Below are 21,327 nucleotides of genomic sequence, written 5' to 3' on the forward strand. Positions count from 1 at the left end.
CTAACCTAACCTAACACCAGAAGTACTTCTTCCCTTTAAAAGAAAAGTCAGAAACACTTCTTCAGTGAAAAACTAAACTACTTCCATAGTATAAGACCAAAAATACTTTAGTGTAAGACCTGAAGTATTTCTCAATGTAAGACCTGAAGTATTTCTCAATGTAAGACCTGAAGTATTTCTCAATGTAAGACCAGAAACTCTTCCCCAGTGTAAGACCAGAGAGCCAGAGGGGGGAAAAATGGCGCCATAATGACGAGAACATTGCCACAATAAAAACACAAGTTATATCTGGCTCGTGGGTTTAGCTGCTTGTCTCGACTGGACTTAAACAGGATATGTACATCCACAGTGCAAAGGCCACGCAGCTCGACATGACCACAGAGCTTGTTACTCAGCGGATGGGACACTCTTGATGTGTTTTATTCTCTTTGGTCAGAAGATTCTATTCATTGGCACGAAGATGGGATTTACAGGCCTCTCCAAAATGACCGTCGTGTCGGAACGGAACGGAACCCACAGCCTTCGTTCCCCCTCTTCCCAACCCCCCAAAAATGAATTCAAAGAGGGGCTGAGGGGGGCTGAGAGGGGCTGAGAGCGGCTGAGAGCGGCTGAGAGGGGTTGAGAGGGGCTGAGAGGGGAGACATCAGAGTGGAGACAAACAAGGAGAGATGAGAAAGCCTAGCACACGTCAGCGACCTGATATATGTATAATATTTCCTTTATATCAATGTTTACAGGTGATGTTATCATGGGGGAGACTCAGAGAAAAACTGCGGAATGTAAAATTAAATTTGGGCACTCCAAAGATGGTTTGAAAAGTGGCTGCTGGACACTTGATATAGCTAGATGCACAGTTATCATGCCAGGATAACGAATGAGACAACAATGGCCAAAGGATAACACGAATGAGTCGCAGAAGACGAAAGGATATGTGTGTGGTGGAGAGAAAACATCTGAGGAGGATGCACACCAATCGGAAAGATCACTATATCCTGGATGTCTGCTGCACACACACACACACACACACACACACACACACACACACACACACACACACACACACACACACACACACACACACACACACACCTTGGCAGATTGAGGCAGACGCGTTTTCCCACCCACCCCCGCCCACTGTACATGTAATGATACATAAAGCATATTAACTCACGACACCTAAAAGATACAGCGAGGAAAATCTTCAACACCCCCTCACTCAGTACCCTTCTCACTCTTCGTCTTCGATCAGTCTCCCACACACACACACACACACACACACACACACACACACACACACACACACACACACACACACACACACACACACACACACACTGCCCCTGTTATTCCTCCTAATATCATCCCCCAAACTGTCACCTCCTCCCCCCCCTCATTCCGTCTCCCCTAACTCTACCCCGACAACTCAGTCTTTACCCCCAGTCCATTCCACCACAACATTCCCCCATAACATGATTGACAACGTAACAAACTAACTCAAAGAAGCTGAAGAAATGATCATAGACGAGCTCAGGGTTCGACAAGGGGGTGTCTGGGGACAAAGTAAAGAGGCAAGAGAGTGTGGAAGAATTATTGAGAATATGGAATAGAAGTAAACCAGAAAGAAGTGGGAAATGAGTACACAGAAATTACGAGAGTGGGAGAGAGAGAGAGAGAAGCATTACGAAAAATGCTACTGCATACGAGGCTAAGTCTGAGCCCTGTAAACTACAGACAGCGACGAAGAGGAGATTACGACAAAGAATAATAAACCACATGAGGATTGGCCTCAAGGACTAATATAATCTCTGTCTGTCTCTTTTTAATCTCTGTTACTGTCTCTGTCTCAGTCTCTCTGTGTATCTCTAACCTCATTCACCGTCATTCATCACCCGGTGGCAGCAATGGTTATATCGCGGCAATTTCACGCCGCTCTTGGCGAGTTATGGCGTGTTTACTGACACGGGCACTCGGCCACACACACACACACACACACACACACACACACACACACACACACACACACACACACACACACACACACACACACGCACACGCACACGCACACGCACACACACTCACACACGCACACGCACACGCACACGCACATGTACACACACAGTACCTAGTTCTCACTATTATAAATTTAGATTTCACTGCCATGACCTTGTTTATATATTTAGTGAGTTCCAAAAACATTTTGGGCCACGTCAGGTCATGTTTTAATTTGATCTGTGTTAGTAAGTTGAACGAAAGTTAGAATATCCCAGCTATAGCATATAGATAGAACTGTATCTATAGATACAGTTCTGGGAACTGTATAGCTGGGATAGCTGGGATATTATACAGCTATAGCTGGGATATTCTAACTTTGAAATATAGGAGGGACAGAGATTGGTAAAGTTCACTCTCCCTGTCCTTGAGATATTCAAGTACAACATTGACATTTTGTTAAAGTTTTAAGAACATACTGACTGAAATATTCCTATCAAGAATAATGAGGCAGTGTCTATAACACTAAAATTATATTTGAACAATGGAATAAGTTACAATTAATTAAAGAGTGAGAACAAGAATCGAGGAGTGATGTCCCCCCAGTCCTCCAAGGGCTTCAGTGTACCTCGCCTCTATACCCCCCAGAGAACACTGATCTCAGACTCCCGAATATTCCCTTGAGATACTCCCAAGACGAATTACCATCACCTGGCTTCACGTGGGACGCCTTTGTTCGTGAAATGTGATCTTCTGCTGCTTAACGATTGAAATGGCACCCTTTGTTCTACCCGTACCACAGGTTGTTCTGTCCGTACCTCAAGTTGTTCTATCTGTACCTCAAGTTGTTCTGTCCGTACCTCAAGTTGTTCTATCTGTACCTCAAGTTGTTCTGTCCGTACCTCAAGTTGTTCTATCTGTACCTCAAGTTGTTCTATCTGTACCTCAAGTTGTTCTGTCCGTACCTCAAGTTGTTCTATCTGTACCTCAAGTTGTTCTGTCCGTACCTCAAGTTGTTCTATCTGTACCTCAAGTTGTTCTGTCCGTACCTCAAGTTGTTCTATCTGTACCTCAAGTTGTTCTGTCCGTACCTCAAGTTGTTCTATCTGTACCTCAAGTTGTTCTATCTGTACCTCAAGTTGTTCTGTCCGTACCTCAAGTTGTTCTGTCCGTACCTCAAGTTGTTCTGTCCGTACCTCAAGTTGTTCTATCTGTACCTCAAGTTGTTCTATCTGTACCTCAAGTTGTTCTGTCCGTACCTCAAGTTGTTCTATCTGTACCTCAAGTTGTTCTGTCCGTACCTCAAGTTGTTCTATCTGTACCTCAAGTTGTTCTGTCCGTACCTCAAGTTGTTCTATCTGTACCTCAAGTTGTTCTATCTGTACCTCAAGTTGTTCTATCTGTACCTCAAGTTGTTCTATCTGTACCTCAAGTTGTTCTGTCCGTACCTCAAGTTGTTCTGTCCGTACCTCAAGTTGTTCTGTCCGTACCTCAAGTTGTTCTGTCCGTACCTCAAGTTGTTCTATCTGTACCTCAAGTTGTTCTATCTGTACCTCAAGTTGTTCTATCTGTACCTCAAGTTGTTCTGTCCGTACCTCAAGTTGTTCTATCTGTACCTCAAGTTGTTCTATCTGTACCTCAAGTTGTTCTGTCCGTACTTCAGGTATCCATTAGTGGTGGAAGCCAGTTCTTCACTGTGTTACTCCTGTTGCTACACTCCAGACAATTGCTGACACTTAGAATTAATGTTATTCTATTGAAAATTGTGTAATTTTTCAGTTGTGAATGTATTACACAACAAGGAAATGTAAAGTTTTTAGGTTAACAACTTTATAAAAATACCAATGATGATGATAACACAAAATCATTACGAAATATATATATATATATATATATATATATATATATATATATATATATATATATAAAACTTTAGAACACTTTCCCACCAGGAGACTCGAACCCTAGCCAGCACAGAAGCCTTCCAGCAACTGGCATAACAGGTACGCCTTAACCCTCTCCACCACCTGCTCAGACCCTTAAAAAGAGATGGTAATTTCGGAGTATTTAAATACCACAAAGATCACCACCTCCCAAGAGCACTAGAGCAACTTGCTCTAGTGCTCTTGGGAGGTGGTGATCTTTGTGGTATTTAAATACTCCGAAATTACCATCTCTTTTAAGGGTCTGAGCAGGTGGTGGAGAGGGTTAAGGCGTACCTGTTATGCCAGTTGCTGGAAGGCTTCTGTGCTGGCTAGGGTTCGAGTCTCCTGGTGGGAAAGTGTTCTAAAGCTGTATACTTGACTCTCGTGTTTAGGAGAGTTGTGCCTTATATATATATATATATATATATATATATATATATATATATATATATATATATATATATATATATATATATATATATATATATATATATGTCGTACCTAGTAGCCAGAACGCACTTCTCAGCCTACTATGCATGGCCCGATTTGCCTAATAAGCCAAGTTTTCTTGAAGTAATATATTTTCTCTATTTTTTTTCTTATGAAATGATAAAGCTACCCATTTCATTCTATATGAGGTCAATTTTTTTTATTGGAGTTAAAATTAACGTAGATATATGACTGAACCTAACCAACCCTACCTAACCTAACCTAACCTATCTTTATAGGTTAGGTTAAGTTAGGTAGCCGAAAAAGTTAGGTTAGGTAAGGTTAGGTAGGTTAGGTAGTCGAAAAACAAATAATTCATGAAAACTTGGCTTATTAGGCAAATCGGGCCTTGTATAGTAGGCTGAGAAGTGCGTTCTGGCTACTAGGTACGACATATATATATATATATATATATATATATATATATATATATATATATATATATATATATATATATATATATATATATATATATATATACAATATCTGTTTCCAAGCAGCCTGACAGATGTTGAGTGAAAATTTATATAAATTGTTATTACCAGCAATTAGTAAATAGCAATAGGCAATAAATACTTTCGAAATTCTTTATTGAAAAGTATCACCGCTGTTGAACCTGGACCCAACTACCTGTACTGGTCGGCTCAGCAGCTACCTCGCTTCCTGCAAGTCGGCGTTCGATCCCCCGAAGGTCGAGGTGGTTGGGCACCATTCCTTCCCCCCTCCCCCGCCCTATCCCAGATCTTCGTCATCATCTTCTAAGTGCTATACAGGCACACTAGCCTTGCACTTTCCCCTCATAATTACCTTAATCACCTTGTTGAACCTAATGTGTGTCAACCAGTTAGAGGTTTCAAAAGGCTTTACGAAATATATGAATGGTTTCTCAAGCCGAAAAAGGTCGGGAATCACTGGGCTAATTAGAAGAAATGTGAGAGGCGGAGCCCCAGAGCTGACACCTGACCCTGCCAGCGCGCACCGTGGAGCGCAGACATGTGGAGCATGCGGGAGTGCGTCCAGACACGCAGGAGTGCGTCCAGACACGCGGGAGTGCGTCCAGACACCCGGGAGTGCGTCCAGACACGCAGGAGTGCGTCCAGACACGCGGGAGTGCGTCCAGCAACGTGGAAGTGCGTCCAGACACCCGGGAGTGCGTCCAGACACGCGGGAGTGCGTCCAGACCCACAGGAGTGCGTCCAGACCCACAGGAGTGCGTCCAGACCCACAGGAGTGCGTCCAGACCCACATGAGTGCGTCCAGACACCTGGGAGTGCGTCCAGACACACAGGACAAGTGCGTCCAGACCCACAGGAGTGCGTCCAGACACACAGGAGTGCGTCCAGACACACAGGAGTGCGTCCAGACACACAGGAGTGCGTCCAGACCCACAGGAGTGCGTCCAGACCCGCGCACGTTCGGCCAACGCACCTCTAACATTATGCCCTCAACAAAGGACTCCGTTAATCACCGGCTGGCCGGGCTAATTTGACGCTAGCGTCCACGTTAACCCATATATGAGACGCGCGCTCTGGAAGGAGGTGAGGGAGAGGAAGAGTAATGGAAATTGAAGGAGGAAATGTGAGGGAGGCAGGAAGAAGGAGGAAAGAATATAGAGGCAACAGGAAATGATGGTAAGGGGGAAAGGGAGGGAGAGAGTTGCAGGGTGAATGACAAGCTTCTAAAGGGAGAGGGAAAGATGTAGAGGGATAGAGATGAAAGGGCAGAGATGAGAGAGGAATAAACTCATAAACCGTGACAAATTAGGCATCGATAATGAGCAAACATTTTCCTATTTATGTCTACGAGAGAATGTATGTTTGCTGTGTCTCTGTCTGTCTGCCTGCCTGCCTGTCTGTCTGTCTGTCTGCCTGCCTGCCTGCCTGTCTGTCTGTCTGTCTGTCTGCCTGCCTGCTTGCCTGTCTGTCTGTCTGTCTGTCTCTCTGCCTATCTGTCTGCTTGTCCAAGGTTGGAGGCCAGACATTTGGGGGCTAAGATCAACCAACTTTGCAGGTGAATGAACTGGGGTAAGGGACGGACATAGGCTGGTTGGGGTTAGCCTAAGTTAAATACTTTAAGAAATATTGGCATTTACGGAGACCCCCCATTAAACTTTAATGCATAATATTAATTCATGAGAACAAATCTATTTTTAATACAGAGTTTAATACTGCCCTTAGGGAGGGCCGCTGCTTTAACAAGCCTGTCCTGAGGAGAGATTGAACTGCTTTTCCCACGTACTACAAATCCAAATAACGCAGACCCTAAAACACCAAACCGACCCTAAAGACCGACTCAAAATAAGCACAATATGCTAATTTAAAATAATATTTTTGTTATATTTGAGAAAATTTCAATTTTGAATGCACATCATGTTAATAAAAGTGGTGACTGTGTCTGTGGGGTCGGCCGCTGCATGGATTAGACATAACCTGAGGAATGTGACAAGAAGTGAAGTTATGGAAGTAGACGACTTACTGAAACGTCGTCGCTTCTCCATGTTCCGATGTGAGGGTTTTAAATCAACACTTCAACCACGTTATTGTGACTCATCGCTTGCAAATAGCACACATGTTGTTTGAAGGCTGATAGATGGGGACCAAAGAGCTGAAAATCAGCCCTCAGCAAAGCATAATTAGGCGAGTACAATTAGGTGAATTGTACTTGCAAAGCAAACGAATCAAACCATCTCTCTGAGAATCACTCTAATTACTGAATGTCACCAATAACCATGAACCTGATATTTCTGGAGGACATCGCTGAGGTCCCTCTCAACCTCCAGTATCTCTCATCTCCAGTCTTATCTCACAAGCATCGGCAAGCTCTTTAAATATGGCTCCCGGGGAGGAATGACCTAGCGGAATGCTTTTGTTTACATTGCTGACGTCACAGTGACGTCATTAGAGAATTTAGTGTCAAACATTTTTTTTTGGTCAAAGCTTTTGATGGAGCCGGATGCTCCACGCTCACTAAATTGGATAGTTTAAACAAGCTCTTATCACTGACACAGATGTTACGACCCGCCAGCAGTATTATTTTGCCCGAACGCTCCGCCAAACTTGAATGACCTTAAAATAAAAAAAAATTAATATCAACCAGAAATAATTTTTTTTTAGAGAATAAAGCTGAGCATTAACAAAAATCCGAACACAATTTTTACCACGATAAATTATCAACCAACTACAAGAATGATCATCTGAAAAACTCCATTGCCTCAAAAATGGAAGAAATAACCTAACATGCCTGTTCCAAAACTGTTGGACATTTTCGAACGACCATATGTTTGTAGTCAGCAGGGAAGGAAAGGAGAGAAGGGGGTGGGGGAAGAATAGAGGGGGTGGGGAAGGATTGGGGTGGGGGGTAGGGAGCAGAAAGGATTTGTGATAGAGGGATGGAACGAGGGGAGGCAGGAGAAAATGGATGAATGGGAGCAAAAAGTAGAAAAAAAGATTTCTGGGAAGAGTAAAGTGGGTGAGAGTGGGCGTGGAGGAGGTCCTGTGCTTTTCGTCGTAAAGATAGAGGATTTCAGGACACACACACACACACACACACACACACACACACACACACACACACACACAGACAGATTGCATTTTCTTGGAATATCAGAAAGTCTTTGACACAGTAACCCATAAGAGGCTAGTCCATAAATTGGAGAAACAGGCAGGAGTAACAGGCAAGATTCTCCAGTGAAAGTACCTAAGGAACAGAAAACAGCGAAGTCCCTGTGAGGCAGGAGGTCGCACAATGGCGAGATGTCACTAGCGAAGTCCAGGCGAGCCATCAGGGTTCTGTTTTTGGACCTATAGTGTTTCGAATATACATAAACAATCATCTAGAAGATATAAACTCATTTATCTCAATGTTTGCCGACGATGCCAAAACTTATGAGAAGAATTAAGACAGAGAAAACAATCACATACAATTCTGCCCAATATAAAAACAATCTTTAGGACCTTGGAAAAGGGCAAAGAGATTCTTTCAATATAATGTATACCGTATATGTGAGACCAATTCACGAACAACCAGCACCAACGTGGAGTCCTTATCTCGTAAACAAAAAACTAAGCTGGAGAAAGTACTAAGGTATGTCACCGGACACATCCCAGAGCGGAGAGGCATGAGTTACAAGGAAAGACCAACAAAATTATACCTCACGTCATTGAAGATATGACAAACATGAGAGGAAACACCTGTCACTTGTACAATTTTCAGGGAAATTACGATAACAGACAAGGACAGAATATCGGTTGGTAAGGAGCAAATAGATAACAGAAGAACCGCTGCATATCATAATGAAATATGTCAATCAAACCAGTTAAGCTCAAACCACTAGAGCCTAACACACACAGGGGGCACACTATAGAGCCTAACACACACACACAGGGGGCACACTATAGAGCCTAACACACACACACAGGGGGCACACTATAGAGCCTAACACACACAGGGGGCACACTATAGAGCCTAACACACACAGGGGCACACTATAGAGCCTAACACACACAGGGGCACACTATAGAGCCTAACACACACAGGGGCACACTATAGAGCCTAACACACACAGGGGGCACACTATAGAGCCTAACACACACAGGGGCACACTATAGAGCCTAACACACACAGGGGGCACACTATAGAGCCTAACACACACAGGGGGCACACTATAGAGCCTAACACACACAGGGGGCACACTATAGAGCCTAACACACACACAGGGGCACACTATAGAGCCTAACACACACACAGGGGCACACTATAGAGCCTAACACACACACAGGGGCACACTATAGAGCCTAACACACACAGGGGGCACACTATAGAGCCTAACACACACACAGGGGCACACTATAGAGCCTAACACACACACAGGGGCACACTATAGAGCCTAACACACACACAGGGGCACACTATAGAGCCTAACACACACAGGGGGCACACTATAGAGCCTAACACACACAGGGGCACACTATAGAGCCTAACACACACACAGGGGGCACACTATAGAGCCTAACACACACACAGGGGGCACACTATAGAGCCTAACACACACAGGGGGCACACTATAGAGCCTAACACACACACAGGGGCACACTATAGAGCCTAACACACACACAGGGGGCACACTATAGAGCCTAACACACACACAGGGGCACACTATAGAGCCTAACACACACACAGGGGGCACACTATAGAGCCTAACACACACACAGGGGGCACACTATAGAGCCTAACACACACAGGGGGCACACTATAGAGCCTAACACACACACAGGGGGCACACTATAGAGCCTAATACACACACAGGGGCACACTATAGAGCCTAACACACACACAGGGGCACACTATAGACCCTAACACACACACAGGGGGGACACACTATAGAGCCTAATACACACACAGGGGCACACTATAGAGCTAATACACACAACACTTCATTATACATATATAACAAAATAACGTAATAAATCTGGCAATACCATTAAATTTGGTTTCAAGTACAGATGAAACCAGTGTAAATTAAACTAATTTTTATCAACACTGAGATTGCAAAATTAAATGACTTTGTAATATCCTGCAGTATAATATCAGACACTACGTAATCTGTTTGACAACTCCAGTATTATATATATTTTATATTATAAACTACTATGTAAATAAAAAGCTGTATTTCTGCAATCTCATTATAACATGATACAGCTTATGTAATGATTCTGTAGTGTCAGAAACCCCCATGAGGTCTGGTTTAGGCCTTTTCAGCCCTCTAATGTTTAGTGTTATGGTGCACAATGAACTACTGCTCACAGGAGGGGTATAGGGTGCACAATAAACTATCACTCACAGGAGGGGTATAGGGTGCACAATGAACTACCGCTCACAGGAGGGGTAAAGTGTGCACAATGAACTACCGCTCACAGGAGGGGTATAGGGTGCACAATGAACTACCGCTCACAGGAGGGGTAAAGTGTGCACAATGAACTACCGCTCACAGGAGGGGTATAGGGTGCACAATGAACTACCGCTCACAGGAGGGGTATAGGGTGCACAATGAACTACCGCTCACAGGAGGGGTATAGGGTGCACAATGAACTACCGCTCACAGGAGGGGTATAGGGTGCACAATGAACTACCGCTCACAGGAGGGGTATAGGGTGCACAATGAACTACCGCTCACAGGAGGGGTAAAGTGTGCACAATGAACTACCGCTCACAGGAGGGGTATAGGGTGCACAATGAACTATCGCTCACAGGAGGGGTATAGGGTGCACAATGAACTACCGCTCACAGGAGGGGTAAAGTGTGCACAATGAACTACCGCTCACAGGAGGGGTATAGGGTGCACAATGAACTATCGCTCACAGGAGGGGTATAGGGTGCACAATGAACTACCGCTCACAGGAGGGGTATAGGGTGCACAATGAACTACCGCTCACAGGAGGGGTAAAGTGTGCACAATGAACTACCGCTCACAGGAGGGGTATAGGGTGCACAATGAACTACTGCTCACAGGAGGGGTATAGGGTGCACAATGAACTACCGCTCACAGGAGGGGTAAAGTGTGCACATTTGCTGGGATGGAAGCTGGTAAAAATGTGAGATGTAATTTCAGATTTTTACTTCATATCTAACCTGCGTCTAGCTGAGTTTCAACATTATTCATTTAACCAGAACACTGCGTTCAACACTGCACAACATTGCCTGTGTTCAACACTGCCTGTGTTCAGCACTACCTGTGTTCAACACTGCGTCCCGTACTGACAGCGTTCAAGCACAGAAAGTTCGACACCAACAACGTTTAATACGACCCATTAAACACAAATTCGTTGAACACCGTTGCTTGTTCTGCCGGCGCCACTCTCGTTCATTACCTAATTACCTTTTTCCGCACTTCCATTTCAGCCTAAACCCTTGTGACAGGTGGGTCGTGGACCTATTTGTAACAGGTGCCCATGGATCCTGTCGTAACAGATTCCCCCATGGATCCAGTTGTAACAGATTCCCCCATGGATCCAGTTGTAACAGATTCCCCCATGGATCCAGTTGTAACAGATTCCCCCATGGATCCAGTCTCCAGCTTCACTCGGTACCCAGTGACACGTTGGTTCGCAAATGCTGGTTTTCGCCACATAATAGCGAAGGGAAATTGTCGGCTGGAATTTGTGGGGAATGCAAAAATGTGTCTAGGAAATTTATTAGTTTAACGCGAGATGGATTAGTGTAATTTATCTTTTGTTGAGGTCACTTTCATTAGAGAAGCGTAAATAATTAGCTGTGTTGGTATTTGGGTCTGGTACAAGGGGCGGGTTATGCGTTTATTCAGTGCCTTGTACTTATAGTACTTATTTGTCATTGTGAGGAAAGTGAGGTCTTGCTGAACCTGTTGTTTTATAGCTAAACTATTCTGCCATTTGAATTCTTTGTCGAATCTGGCCTTGAAGTTGTGGATGGAGGTGGCTTTTACAACTTCTTTCAGTGGATTCCAAATTTTTTTACCATCCGTAGAGGGTACGAGTATTGCCTTACATTTCTTCAACTTGTGTTCTCTTGTCTTACTTTCTCTCAGTTTGGAGAAGCTGCCCTTATCCACCACATAACTATTCTCCCCCTTAGTATCTTGTATGTTGGGCTCATGTCCACCCTCAGTTTCTTCTATTCTCTTGGGTTATGAGATTTAGTTCCATTATCCTATCAAGTTTTATATTCAAGTATTCAATTATCTCATTTATTGTCCACCCTTTCCTGTATTTCCTAAAATTACCTTCCCAGGAAGCTACCTCTTTTTGTTTTCAGTGTTCTTATCTCTTCCACTTTTTGCTTTTCTCTGCTCCACATGTTCATGTGGTCCGGAGGTGGTGTTGGAAGAATCATGACCATAGATCATCTTCATGCATTGTTCCATTGCCTCTCATTAGTTCGTTCATACTTTCTTTAGGTTCTACTATGGTGTTGTGTGTGTGTGTGTGTGTGTGTGTGTGTGTGTGTGTGTGTGTGTGTGTGTGTGTGTGTGTGTGTGTGTGTGTGTGTGTGTGTGTGTGTGGTGTGTGTGTTTGTCACCTCCGCTGCTAAGTTTGGCCAGGAGGAAGCCCCACAAGGAGACAACTGTAAGACTTCCTCTCCTGTCAAACTCGACACAAGCATCCATCATAGACCCTGGCAATGACCTTGGCAGTAAAAACCTGGAACAACACGTGGATCCTTTTACTGAATCAACACACCTTATTCCCTCCATCAATCCTCAACCCCATAAACACATGCAGGATATAAAGACGCTTATGGGGTCGACTTTACTCTCGCAGGGTTGGAAAAACGTCGACCAGACCACACACTACAAGGTGAAGGGACGACGACGTTTCAGTCCGTCCTGGACCATTCTCACAATCGAATTGTGAATGGTCCAGAACCGAAACGTCGTCGTCCCTTCACCTTCTAGTGTGTGGTCTGGTCAACATACTTTAGCCACGTTATTGTGACTCATCGCCTGCATTTCGAAAAAACGTCACCAGTGAGGTTGACGTATTTGACGCAATCAGATAACAGGGTCTTTTGGGGTCTTGAATCTGTAAGGGTTCTAGAACCTGTAATGGTTCTAGAATCGGTAATTGCGCTAAAACCTGAATAGTAATATTCCCAAACATTAAAAACTTGTAATTAATCTGACCATCTGTTGCCGTTCATGACATTTTAGCCGCAGATCGGACCAAAGGCTGGATAACTGGGTTACATTTTTAGCGTCTGTTGGCTAGTATGTGCCCTTGGCCTAGATTGCAAAAGCTATACTGCCTTTCCAGTGCTTGCATTGTTGCTTCTCAACATCCATTATTTCTCCAGTTCACTTTTCAAATGTCCAACCACTTGGGGTGGACGGTAGAGCGACGGTCTCGATTCATGCAGGTCGGCGTTCAATCCCCGACCGTCCAAGTGGTTGGGTACCATACCTCCCCCCCTGTCCCATCCCAAATCCTTATCCTGACCCCTTTCAAGTGCTATATAGTCGTAATGGCTTGGCGCTTTCATCTGATAATTCCCCTCACTTTGAAAAAAATAGAAATTTTGAAATGTCAATTCCATTTTGTTATAATATTCATTAGTTCAGACCTTGCAACACCCAGTGTCCCTGACTTTGCAATATGCAATACTAGAAGAGGGTTCTTACCACTCTCGTCCACTTCTCTTCTCTCTCTCTCTCTCTCTCTCTCTCTCTCTCTCTCTCTCTCTCTCTCTCTACTACCCTCTTCGTCCTGCCCCTTCTCTTCTCCTCTTTCTCCCTCCTTTCAGATTTGTTTTTATTACGAAGCACCGCAATTGCTAATGACTACATGTTCACATTAACGCAGGAGTACATCCTTACTTAATTAAATAGTTGTATATTAGTTCTAGAATCTTGGCCCCATGGCCTTAATGTCTTGGCCCTCTCACACTGTTGTCTAGGCCTTCTTACCCTGTTGTTATGGCCCTCTCACCCTCTTGACTTGGCCCACCCATTCTGCTGTCTTGGCCCACCCACTCTGCTGTCTTGGCCCTCCCACTCTGCCGTCTTGGCCCTCCCACCGTGTTGTCTTGGCCCTCCCACTCTGCTGTCTTGGCTTTCCCACTCTGCCGTCTTGGCCCTCCCACCGTGTTGTCTTGGCCCTCCCACTCTACCTGTCTTGACCCACCCACTCTGCTGTCTTGGCCCTCCCACCCTGCTATCCTCTCCTTCCTTCCTTCGCTCCCCCCCTCCAAGGTCGCCTGCAGCCGGCACAGTCACTCATCAGCTGATAATCTGGTGCCATCCCGAACATCGCTATTCTTGGAAGTCGCAGTCTTCAAGGCAGCCAGGGAGCGCAATTATATCGATTTGGGCGTTCGCTGCGGGCGGCTTGTGGTGGAGGGGGGATGGATGGAGGGGAGGGCATGGAGGATGGTAGGGGGAGATGGGGGGAAGGGGGGGGAAGAAAGTTGAGGAGTAGGGATGGAAGGGAAGGAGACGGGAATTAATGAGGGGAAATATGAGTTAAAAGGTGCTAAACGGACATTTAATCAGATACAGGTAAAAATGCCACATACCTGTGTGCTTACCCCACCTGTACATCTTCCTGTCTTCACGCACCCCATGGCAAAATGTCGCAGGTGTGTGAATGAAGTGTGTTTATACTACCCCAACCACCTACTCTTACACACACACACACACACACACACACACACACACACACACACACACACACACACACACACACACACACACACACACCCGTCAACACCCAGGTGGGTTGTGGGTGTCATATGGTGGTGTAGGTGTGGGCGGTCACACCTACACCACGGCGGTCAGCCAGCATACTCCATGCGGTCTATTACAAAGTATATCACAAATAACGTCAAGGTCTCACACTCTAGTGTCTAGCCCCCTCCAAGTCCTCCGTCCTTGGGGGCTAGTCCTCTCAAGGTCCTATCCAGTGGGACGAGGCGCGGACCTCTGTCCACTGGATGGGAACAGGTTTGCAACGTAAAGGTGATAACGTGATAAATCAGAAGAAAGCACTACGCCATTACGACTATATAGCACGTGGAAAGGTATCAGGATAAGGATTTATGATAGGACGGTTGAAAGGAATGGTGCCCAACCATTTGGACGGTCGGGGATTGAACGCCGACCTGCAAGAAGCGAGACCGTCGGTCTACCGTCCAGGCCAAGTGATTGGGCAACGGGAGTGCAAGGCAGACAAATCAAATACAAATGAAACCATTTTCGGTTAATGAAGCCATTGTATGTGACTCTTAAACCCCCCCCCCCCCACGCCCCACCTCCCCCAACCCCCGCCGCCCACGGGATTGTTCCACCAGTTAAAATAATCCAATTCAACTAAGCTACAGTTCCGATTGGTCAGTTACTGGTGCAATAAATAATCTAGCCTCGCTCCCGCTCCGCGCAAGTGTCTGGGGTTTACATACCAAATTGGTTTACCTCATGCGAAGAGGATGTATGTATGTGTATAGGTAAAATGTTTGTATGCATGTAAAATGTATGCATTAGTTGTATTATATATGATTAGGCTTTGTTGACACAAAGCTAACACAGAAATTTGACAAAAACTAGCCTACCTTAACCTAAGGTAATCTACCTTCCCTGACCTAAGATAATCTACCTACCCTAACCTAACCTACCTACCCTAACCGAAGGTAATTAAAGGTAATCAAACCTAACCTAACCTAACCTAACCTAACCTAACCTAACCTATTTTATAAAATAAATTTTATGAAACCTAACCTTTCATCCACACAGAAATCACGATAACGTGATATATCAAATGAACAAATCCACAAGTGGTAAGGGTTCGAACCTCAACCCAGGTACGTGCAAGCTACTGCAGATGGGAGCAGGAATAACGAAGAATGATACACAATGAAAGAGAGAAAATGACCAAAGGTCAGAGAGAAAGAATAAGGGGTGAAGGAGTAGGCGTTACACCGAGCTTAACTCCAGCGAAACACATAGACGTAATCACATCAGCAGCACATGCAAAACTGACGAATACTCGTGACAGTTTTCAGGAACCTTTACAGGTAATCTTTCACAACGCTACATACAGCAAGAGTATGCGGTACCAAAATGGAGCCCCACTTTAAACAAATAAAGCACACACACACACACACAAAAAAACGAAGATTGAGGCAGCATAGAGGTTTGCCGCCACACTGGTCCCTGTATTAAAGGGCATGAGCTACGAGGGATAGACTGAGGGAACTAAACCTCCTGAAAGTCAGAAGAAAAGGATATGATCCAAACATACATAATACTCAGAGGTATCGATGAAGTAGATGATAGACAAGATGTTTAGATTGTGCAGCAGCAGCAGCAGCAGGGTGGCCAGAGTACACAGGGGGGGGGGGGGGCATTGGGATGTCCCCACACCTCATCCCAATGTATTCGCCACTCGACTGGAGGAAATTTCGGGGCCCAGGAGCCGTAGATTGGCCAATGTAGCCTTTTCTAGTAATACACACACACACACACACACACACACACACACACACACACACACACACACACACACACACACACACACACACACACACACACCTCGGGATCCAAGATTCAATGCTCGATCCTGCAGGCACAAATAGGTGAGTACACACACACACACACACAAACTCAGGTTTACAAGCAATTAAGGGACGGCCGAGTCAAAGTCAGTAATTACAAGCGTTGCTATTTTTCAAATAAAAACTAAGGGGGGGGGGGGGAGGAGAACAGGAGGGGTGATGGTGGGAAAGGAGGAACAGGAGGGAGACAGGAATGCAGAATTATGGAACGGAATGGAGGAAGCAAGAAGGGGGGAGCATGAAAGGGAAGGGGAGGGAGGGAGGAGGGAGCACAGAGGAGAGCGGAGGGAAGGGGGAGACGGCTGGATCAATGGGAAAGGAGGGAGGGGTGGGAGGAACCGGGGAAGGGAGGGAAGGAAGGAGAGAGGGATGAAAGGAGGGAAGAAAGGAAGGAAGAAAGGAAGGAGGGAAGGAAGGAGGGAGGGAAGGAGGGAGTAAACAAACACAAAACAGTGTTACCCTGGTGCTGACCTATACAATATAATACTAATCGTTCAAGCTCCACCTTGTATCAGTGTCAACATAAACTGTACAAAGATACCGATTGATTCATGTTGCACTCTATAGTTATTTAGTGAATGGAATTTGTGTAATACTTGCACACACACGTGAAGAAAGAAGCCGCTATAAACAACATGTCCTGTTGTTGAGTGCCTTCACTAACCTAACCACTGACTACAGTCTCCTTATTTTGAGCCTCGAGATCGAATCTCCGCTGATCCAAATGTAAAGAACCAGAGAGAGATAAATTAAGAGACACTAATAGACCACTTGCAGACCACCACAGTCCTCTAGTTTTGTATAGGACTCCTTGCACCATCAAGTGCAACGAATGCACTCATGAGTGTACTCTTGGTACTCATGGGTGCACTTTTGGTACTACTCTCGTGCCCAGAGTGACAAACCGCACTCAAGTCCTTTGATAATTTGAGTGATCAAGCAGAATAGGGAAAGATGGGCTGAAGACATCTTCACAAACTCCTCCACCATCTCGATAATCAAGTGGGATTAACTTGAAGGATAATGTACTTGGTTCCAGAGTCCTTATCAGGGAAGGTCTGGGAGTACCAACGTTGTTAACGCTATTCTGCGCCTCACCGCACGGCAGTGTCAGAGAGCCACAATTACCTTCTTGAAACAAGTAACCCGACCCACTCACATGGAAGGAAATAAGAGAGACGACGTTGTGGCTTGTCTTGGCCTCCTTATCAAGACGTTTCGGGGCGTCCTGACGCTTATCAAGATATTTTTGTCCGTCCTGAACCATAATCAAGACGTTTCGGTCCGTACTGGATCATTATCAAGACGTTTCGGTTCGTACTGGATCTTTATCAAGACGTTTCGGTTCGTACTGGATCTTTATCAAGACGTTTCGGTCCGTACTTGATCTTTATCAAGACGTTTCGGTCCGTAATGGATCCTTATCAAGATGTTTCGGTCCGTACTGGACCCTTATCGTGAAGCTTCGGTCCGTACTGGACCCTTATCGTGAAGCTTCGGTCTCTAATTTCGTATAGGAAGTCTCTAATTTCGTATAGGAAATCTCTAATTTTGTCATGCTCCTCGCACTGTACGACAGTAATCAGAGGTGTTTTGCCCCATTTGAAACACGTCAACACATTTCAAAGTAAACTGTAAAGAACATCCTGGTCCGCTGTATAAATTAAGGAGGTAATATTGACTCATCTATTATAATTCCTGCTATAATTATAAATTAGAATAATCCCTGTTCGAGCTAAAATGGAAAGGCAACATTTCGTTTACCGACAATTATAACACACACAGGATCAACCCCCATCCCCCTCTGGTCGAGGACCCAGGCCGCGGGGACGGTAAGCTCCGAAATCATCTCAAGATAACCTCAAGATCTCAAGATATCCCTAGTCTACAAGCATGCACGATGCATACCCTCAGCGTTCAAATTGTCTGTTTCAAAGCCTTACACACAATTATAAGTTCAATCAGCTCTACATTACCTATAATAAACCCAACAAATAATAAAAAAACACTTTTGTTTTTTCAAATACTGATTCCAAAACCAGTTCTCAGAACCATCGTTCCCAGAACTCAAAGCGCTCCAGCTTTGCTCTCCAGCGGTCTCCTGACGCAGGCACCGCTGATGTCCACCTCCTTCTAAACACATCCCACAGTATCTGAAATCTGAAAGAATGAGAGAGAGAGAGAGAGAGAGAGAGAGAGAGAGAGAGAGAGAGAGAGAGAGAGAGAGAGAGAGAGAGAGAGAGAGAGAGAGAGAGAATGCACGTGAGGAGACAATGAATTGAATCTCTTACCTCAACGTTGGGACCATGAATTGAACGTATCAACTTTCTCATAACGGATATTTACACATACCAGAAAGAGTATGCCACAGTACTGAGGTGTGTGGCACTACTCTTGTGACCTCTCTCCAATCCCTAACTGAATCAGTCTGTTTCCTTCCAGAGAGGTACTCTCCGAGCCTATTTTTAGCAGTTTACTTTAAACTCTCGCTTGATTTTCAAGCGTTACTTGAGAATCTTGAGTTACGATATGTCTTACTTCTGGAACTAGATCAAATGCCTTCAGACAAACCAGAAAGAAACAATTTCATAATGCGGAAATATCGAGGCTGTACAATGGGATCGAACGCTCATTTCTAGACTCCCAAGACACAGTATCGACTGATCCATAATGCTTTTTATTAATTTTACTCTTGAAGTTGTGAATGAAGATGTGTGTATAGGGGCGGGGAGGGGCGGGGGGGGGGGGGGGGGGGGGGGAAGGTGCTCACCTTAGTTGGGATGTACTCACCTAGTTGTGCTTGCGGGGGTTGAGCTCTGGCTCTTTGGTCCCGCCTCTCAACTGTCAGTTAACTGAAGTACAGATTCCTGAACCTATTGGGCTCTATCATATCTACATTTGAATCTGTGTATGGAGTCAGCCTTCACCACATCACTGCTTAATGCATTCCATTTACTATTCTATTTATTATAGTGCATTCCATATATGAATGTGTGTGTGTGTGTGTGTGTGTGTGTGTGTGTGTGTGTGTGTGTGTGTGTGTGTGTGTGTGTGTGTGTACGTGCGCACGCGCGCTACGGACTATAATATATTCATCCCTCTGACGCCACTGCATAAAGAAGATTAAAGCCATCCATTTGGAATGAAGAGTTGGAGGGAGAGGTGATGAAACGGGAGATGCATGAAGCGACGAAGAGGAGAGAAAGCGGATGTGGAAACAGAGGGGAAAGGAAGGGAAGTGGAAAGTCAACACCACCAGGAATGAATGAAGGAGAGGAGAAACTGGTTGGAAGGGTATAGGAGAACTGGAAGCTGCATTGGGTCGTTTTCTAAAGGTAGGAGGAGGTAGGAGAAACTAGGTAGGAGGTTGTTTCTTGAAGGTAGGGATCTTTCCTACTCGGAGAGTAGGAAAGATGGAAAGGCAGGATGATAAAAGGAAACAGTTAGGTGTTTGGTAGTAACGAGAGAAGGCAAAATTATACCTTTATTATCTTCTCTTTATCTATTATCATTCGCTTTCTCTTCATACCCTTTTCCTCCCTCTCTCTCTCTCTCTCTCTCTCTCTCTCTCTCTCTCTCTCTCTCTCTCTCTCTCTCTCTCTCTCTTTCCCCTCTCCCTCGTTATCATCATCTCTCACGTCCCCTCGCTGGAAGTCAATGCCCCCGAAAAGGCACAGAATAAAATTATTTGTTGGATCAAAGATTATCAAGTTAAGTCGCGTCGTCAGTTCCTTCTGCTTATTGTGGTTAGTATTCTCCTAAGTATTCTAAGTAGGTTAAGTAGGTTAGTGTTCGAAGTTAGAGCAGGGCAAAAGGGAAGGAGGGAGGGAGGGATGGGGTAGAGAAGGAGGAGGAGGGAAGGAAGGAGAGGAGATAGGAAAGAAGGGAGGGATGAAAGGAAAGGAGGGAGGGAAGGAAAGGAGGGAGGGAAGGGGGTAGGGGAAGGGAGGGACAGCAAAGTTCCACATATACTGGCAACAATCATGTCTATTACGAGGAACTCAAAACACTTACCTCTCCACCACGCCCACCACTATCATGTAACCTTCTCCAACAACTGACGTCAGCTCCCCACCCCCACACCACTGACGTCATCTCCCACCTCCCTTCCCCCACCCCCACACAAACGACTGACCTCACCCTCCCCCCCCCCCCCCAAAGCTTTCCCCACCAATCTCACACCACGGGCGCCAATCACCCGCTCTCCTCTTCCCCCTAAATCACCCAAGTTGGCATGGTTACATATTCACTATTACATAATGGGCTACAAATAATTTATGACAACATAATCTAAACTCAATAGACTCAATTACATCCTATGCAACAGTCTATCAAAGCTAGATAGACTGGGCGTCCGAGCATCACTTGCAAACAGCAGTATCGGTAGCAGTAAAATCGCATAGATAGGGAGGAGGGTCTCTGTAAATGGAAACTTTTCTTAAAATGTTTAACTTAGGTCGACTTCGACACTCCTATGTCCATTCCACACTCCAGACCATTCCCCTTGCAAAGTTTGCAAGGGGAACCAGCCCCTAGTGGCTAGTCTCCTCAGACAGCCAGGCGCTCCAAACACCTCGCTTATCCAGTACCATGTCCACCTGACATATATATATATATATATATATATATATATATATATATATATATATATATATATATATATATAAATGACCAGCATCATCAAGAGGGAATGTTATATGGCTGGCTAACATGTTCTCCAGCACTGGTCATCAACGCTAATTGACTCTGCATTACTGACATTGCAGGCTATTAAGTTTAATTGGCTTGTCTGCGCAACTTGGCCTGCAGTTGAGAACTAATACCCCTTAATAAGTCCTCAATTTGT

The 21,327-nt window shown here is 45.0% G+C and overlaps 2 protein-coding genes across 2 annotated transcripts in view; both read right to left on the bottom strand.

The window, feature by feature from the left end:
- Positions 1–21,327, bottom strand: part of LOC123766197 (synaptotagmin-5) — an 88,590-nt gene that overhangs the window by 59,306 nt on the left and 7,957 nt on the right. The gene's annotated exons all lie outside the window — the stretch shown is intronic.
- LOC123766291 (flagellar attachment zone protein 1-like) lies at positions 2,697–11,295 on the bottom strand. The gene is made up of 2 exons (XM_045755361.2): positions 11,278–11,295; positions 2,697–3,620 (listed from the first exon to the last, which is right to left on the bottom strand). Exons 1-2 carry the CDS (start codon positions 11,293–11,295, stop codon positions 2,697–2,699), a joined length of 942 nt encoding a protein of 313 aa, XP_045611317.2.

This window comes from Procambarus clarkii, chromosome 9 (assembly GCF_040958095.1).
Source record: "Procambarus clarkii isolate CNS0578487 chromosome 9, FALCON_Pclarkii_2.0, whole genome shotgun sequence".
In the NCBI taxonomy this organism is placed as follows: Eukaryota; Metazoa; Arthropoda; class Malacostraca; order Decapoda; family Cambaridae; genus Procambarus; species Procambarus clarkii.